At 30.4% G+C, this 6026-nt stretch overlaps 2 protein-coding genes across 2 annotated transcripts in view; one reads left to right on the plus strand and one right to left on the minus strand.

Annotated features, from left to right (window-relative positions):
- The window catches only part of LOC105451440, a 9064-nt gene extending 4384 nt beyond the window's left edge, over positions 1-4680 (minus strand). Inside the window, exon 1 of the mRNA XM_011691879.1 lies at positions 4642-4680. Within this exon, the coding sequence (XP_011690181.1) occupies positions 4642-4670 (29 nt within the window). The 5' untranslated portion in view covers positions 4671-4680. The remainder of the gene's footprint in view (positions 1-4641) is intronic.
- LOC105451441 (neurotactin) overlaps positions 1-6026 on the plus strand; it is a 46828-nt gene that overhangs the window by 30810 nt on the left and 9992 nt on the right. Inside the window, exon 3 of the mRNA XM_011691880.1 lies at positions 5442-5636. Within this exon, the coding sequence (XP_011690182.1) occupies positions 5442-5636 (195 nt within the window). The remainder of the gene's footprint in view (positions 1-5441; positions 5637-6026) is intronic.

Here is a 6026-nt window from a genome sequence, read left to right on the forward strand (position 1 = left end):
TTATTCTTTAAATTCTAAATATTATTCTTATTATTCTTTAAAAAGATAATTTTTGAAAGAAATTTTTAAAAGAAATCATTTTATTTTATTTATGTTATTTGCTTTAACCTTAGTATTCGGCTTTTTCAAAACAAGCTATAATAGCTTTTTCAAAGCTACCTTGTTTTGAAATCCTTGTTTTGAATTCCCAAGGTTCAAAAAAAGATTATAGTGGAACCTATTAAGACGATTCTAAAGTCGTCTGTTTTATTGACCGAATGTGATTATTTTCCATGACAAAATAAACATAATTAAAGGCAACAGATTTAAAAATCCTTCTCCACGATTAAAGTATAGGCATCAATGTAGTTCCGACTGTAGAGGTTACGCTGAGAACGAAAAAAATTTCAGAAGTTTAGATCTCCGTTATCTTTTCTTACAAGGGACTCTTGCAAAGTGTCATATTCTGATTTTAATGAAACTTGGTACACTTTAATTGAGGTCACATAAATAGATGAATTTAGAAATTATCAGTTGGTGCTAAAAAAAACGGTTTAAAGGGATGAAATCACCGTTTATATGTAAATTAATTTTTTTTCTTTCGTTATATCTCGAAAACTATTCAAGATGTCAAAAAATGTTTTATACAAAAGTTTTACAGTAATATTACCTCTATTCCTTTACGTTAATAGAATTTTTTTTTAATGATTATCTTCAAAAATTTAAAAAAAATTTTTTAAACAATTCTAAAAAATTTCTATCCTAAAAAAATATGCGAGGTTCCCTTGTTAGTCCAATACGGCGTCTGGAGCTGTCAATATGTGCCAATATTTGCTTCGTACAAAAATTTAGCAATTTGTTGGTACAAAATGATACCAGCCAGAACTATGAATTACATGCAAACAATGTAGAGTTCATAAAATTAGGATGCCTAATAAAAAAGATATAGGTATGTTCTTGTTAAAGCATGTTGAAAATTTGTTACGATGTGCGTGCGATATCAATATAATAATAAACATGAATACATCACTACAGACTATTACATCAATATCGCACTCATACATACTTACAAATCGTCTGTAAAATAGCGACATTTTTAGAGTTTGATTCCAATTTAGGATCGCCTTAAAGATTAAGTATACTTTTTTTATCAATTGAATCTTGTAGACAAATATCTGTTATGTTGTAAAGCAATTTTATTTTATTAATATCAGATTAAATATACTTTTTCTCTTAAAAAAAATTGACTCTTTCATGGCCATTCTCCCCTCTCTCTCTCTTTCCATAGGAAAAGCACAGAAGTTATTTTTTCTTCGGAGCAGTGTAATCCTCTCTTTTTAGAAACAACAATAATATCATTATTCCTGGATCTCTCTTCCTGCATCGTTGCTCCTCGATAAGAAATCAAATATCGTCTATTTGTGTAAACATTAAAAGAAGGAACTGGGTTTAATATTTGTCATTTACAAACTAAAATATCAATTTCTGTCAATTTCTAAAAAAAAATCTGATTCATGCATTGTATAATTTTTTATCGTTATATTCATAACTGTAACTAACAAATAGTTAATTCTTAAAAACTAACAAAAAATTAATATTTTATTACAATAAATTGAGAATTAATATAATATTTTTATTCTTGTTAAAAAAACCTTGTTGATTAGTGTCCCATCCATAAAATGAATATTTTTGTATAAAGAACTAGTCTTAGAATTAGTTACAATAGTTCTTTACAATTAGAAATATTTGACTTAAAAATTATTCAAGTCTTAAATCAATTAAAATAACTGCAATTCTGTATAATGCAGAAAATTAAATAGATATATTAAAAATATGACTGCAGGGGCGGGACAAATGAATCTGTCATCGTCTTATACATACATGATAGTCTAATGGAATTATCACGTAGATATTAAATTTATTAATAACGTTAGTTTTGAAAGCGAAAGCTGGAGGACCTATCAGTATCATACAAATGCGTGCGTGCATGCGTGTACTCAGATACACATGTGGCGGACAACCGTACCACGCGACTCCACTTGAACACATTCGAGGTCCAAATATAGCAAACACGTACTGTACATATAAGTACCAAGCGCATCCCCACAAGCGAGAGTACGAGATTGATGTTTCGGATAATCGGCTGATGGAATTGGAAAAAAACGATTTTATAAAAACGTTATAATTTGATAGTTTATATATAAATTTTATTATAAGTTATTTTTGCCACTCAAAAAGATTTGAATTTAATATTAATAATGGTCAAAAAATGAATATTTGAAATATCCGATAATGTTCCGGAAACACCCGAAGTTAATCGACGGTATCGTGACGTCACGACGCAAGATGGAATTATCGATTGTATGTGGTAAAATATACAGGGTTATATATTTAATCAAGAATTGTGAATCTGTATACATACAATATGAACGAAAAAGAAATTGTTCGCTTAAAACAGCTCAAAGAATATCGTACTTGTTTTGTACCGCTGTGTGTAAATAATTTAAAAAATGCACCCGATAAAATTTTCGTGCATGTTCCTCAAGACGAAAAAAGACAGAAACAATAATGGTTTCAACTTGCACGACGTGTATATCAGCCGACAAATATATTATACTGTTAGGATCATTTAAATGTAAAATAAACGGAAGATTTTATTTTATTAAATATTTGTATATATAGTATTTAATAACCTCTAAATTAATAAATTTGAAATGTTTATTTACGTATATTTTATGGGTAGAAGAAGATTTGAAAAACTATACGTTAGATTTAAATTGTATTTTCTCTTTTTAGACAAACATAACCTATCACGAAATCTCGATAGTTTTGCCGAGAAAAATTAAAATAACAATAAATAAAGGTTATGTATAAGTATATAATATATAAATTAATGTTATCAAATTTTAATTTTTGTACGTTGTAATATATAACTTGAATGTCAACTTTTGCATTGCGAAACTCAGCAGCGTTAAAGTTATTATATTGTTTTTCACATATTTACAATATAAACATGTTCACTTTTGACAAATTATTCGAATTACCTTTCATAAAATCCGAATTAACCATTTTTTACTTAATATCTCAATTATTAATAAAAACAATATTATTTAACGTCGGCACTGTTTCTCTTACAGAGCTTATATCGACTCGGAGCTATTGTCGTGATGACGTCATAAGTTCCGCGACTAATGAAAAAGCGTTTTGTTTATCCGTTTATTTATTCGAATATGACACTTTTTTAAAAGTTGTTTATAAAAATTTGGACAAACATAAACATATATTTATAATAGTTTTATATTATTTACATTACTATAGCACTACAAACGCGCGACGCGCGCGCTTTAACACTTCTTATTATAATTTACAATTACATCAACCTCAATACATAACTTTCAAAATGCAATGACATAACCGCTTATACGAAGTAAGCGCAGCGAGACAACCAATCAGCATCGCGGAAAAGCGACAACAAATAATTTCGAGAAATGCGAGTTATCAACTTTACATGCACTTTTTTAAATAGGATATAGCGTAATATTATATATATTTTTTAAAGCATTTTAGTTATAGTTAAAATAGCTCTTTTTATAATTTTATTAATTTAGTAAATTTTTCAGAGTTATAATAGAACAATTTTGGATTATGAAAACAATGTTTGATGGATAAAAATATTTTTAATTTTGAATAGGTATATTTTTTTATTCGCATCTAAAAATTAAGAAGTTTTAGAGATATTGTCCAACGCCATATATCCTTACTAAATTAGTATATTGGATAGCAATTATTATTGGAACGCGATTCTTCAAACGTAATAATATAGTAAGGTTGACTTATCATAAGAAAGAAGCATAATTAAACCAAGGGGATAACCACTCTTGAATTCCGGTGTACAATTTGTCAGAATTCCGTTGAATTCTTTGAAGAATTCCGATGAATTCCGGTAAAGTCCGACGTAGTCCGATTAAAAATGTAGTCGAATTTCTAAAAAAAAGGTCATCAGTAAGTGATAACCATATCTACAAAAGTCTAGTGAAGTTCGACGAAGTCCGATGAAGTCTCATAAGTCAGAAGTCCAGATGCACGTATATTTTCTGAGTGGTTATCTCCTTGCATTAAACTTAATTGTGGCTACAGATTACGCCTTGCATCAAATGTTGATATTAAGATGATTCAAGAGCAACGTCTGTTTAATCTATAGTTGGTATGACTTTAGGTATCAACAGTTCTGGCAAGCATAAAGCTATTAACTTGTACTTCCGTTCGTGGAACTCGTTGTAATTGTTAGCAAAATAATTTCAAGTATCTTCAAATCACTTTAAATAACCAGCGTAATAAGCAATACGATATATTCTAGAGTTCACGATATTTTCTACAGATATTATCTAGAGATATACTAGTAATTCACCTTATACTAAAAACGATGTATTTAATGTGATTTGATTTTGAATATATATATTTGAAAGATGTGATGTGTGTAAAATATTTATGTATAATTACACATTTATGTCTATTATTTTCCGTCCTTGATATATTTTTCTTCGAAAAGAAAAGAAACGAGTTTCTAAAATTATATATTTATAAAATTACATGTTTCTTATATTATATTCTCCATTTTTAAATATCGATTTTCAAGCGCTATAGAGTGTTTATTTTTTTCACCATTGATGCGCTCTCCTTTTAGAACTCATCAGTTACACGTGAACATGGACTTCTATCTGTTTACTCACAATCAACCAGACCTAATTCGTCTGAGATGTTCGAAGCGTGATGTCTCGAGGCAGCTGGCTCCGAAATGTAGCGTGTAAGAGTCAGTATGCCGCAAGTTATCGCCTTGAAAGCGTTCAAGTCCAAGGCTCCGGAGAAGTGACGCTACTCTAAAAATAATAATCTGTCGCGTCTACGAGAGAAAGGAGGAGGGCGTCTGATCTCCAAAAAGGAGTCCGGACAAACTTCTGGCGACGACGATCATCGCGCATCGTCATCCGGTCGCTCTTTGTCCCCCGAGATTCACCTTGATTTCACTTTTCGCTATTTCGAAATCAAACAATCTACCTTGGCTTTCAACCCTAACAAAACTCTGCGCTCTGTATTATCAAAGAAAATGTCAGATAATGGCACTAAATATGTTCTTTGTAGCAAATTATATTCTCTATACTTCATTCTTTTATTTTTTTAAAGGATAAGTTTATTGTATTTGTTTCACTTTAAGTGCAGGGTATACAGAGAAAGAGAAAGCTTATCTCACTATTCTTCAGACTAGAATAAAATTGTCGAAACAATGATTTATTCCTTCTAATTACACCTTCCATGCTGCTCTTTTTCTTTAAAGAATACTTTGCGAAGAAAAGTTAATTGGAAAAAGGAGGCTAATCTTATCGTAAAGAAGAAAGAAAGATTTCAAAAAAGATTTCTTTTATTTTCGGCATTTAATTAAATATAGTTTGCTTGCTCGATTTTAGGATGATGAGACGAAATCGGCGGAATCCACCGATGAATCAGCTCCTGTGGTGACAAAGGAGACTGAACAAAACGCTCCGTCCGCAGAAAAGCCTACTACGCCCGCTAAGGATTCCAAGGAGAAGGAAAGTCGAAAGGGAATTTTGCATGCCATTCGAATACCTTTGGTGTCATCTGTTTTCCCTAAGAGAAAGAAAGTAAGTGTTGCTTGCACCGAAAAATATTTTATTTCAAATTTTTAAACAAAAGATAGTGTCAATATGTTTGACAGTTAGATCAAACAACTGGAAACTGTTGGTAATACTTAACAAGTTCTATGAACTTAGTGAAATGTTCTTTGCTGTCACACTGTGTTTTCGAATCCATTTGCACCCGCAATAGTTCTACAGTTCCTGATACGTTATAACAATAGTTCCACTAAATTAGTTAAAAAACGGCACTTTGAAAATATGAGGTGTCAATTTCCCGTGGCACCAAAAATTTCAGAAAAATGAATTTCACTGATGAATTTCTATATAGTTCTCGAAGAGTTCTATAGTTCCTGATAGGTTTTAGAAAGAGTTCCGGCCTGTAACTATTTAAAAAAA

The sequence above is a fragment of the Wasmannia auropunctata genome, unplaced genomic scaffold, assembly GCF_000956235.1.
Source record: "Wasmannia auropunctata unplaced genomic scaffold, wasmannia.A_1.0 LD336051.1, whole genome shotgun sequence".
NCBI lineage: Eukaryota > Metazoa > Arthropoda > Insecta > Hymenoptera > Formicidae > Wasmannia > Wasmannia auropunctata.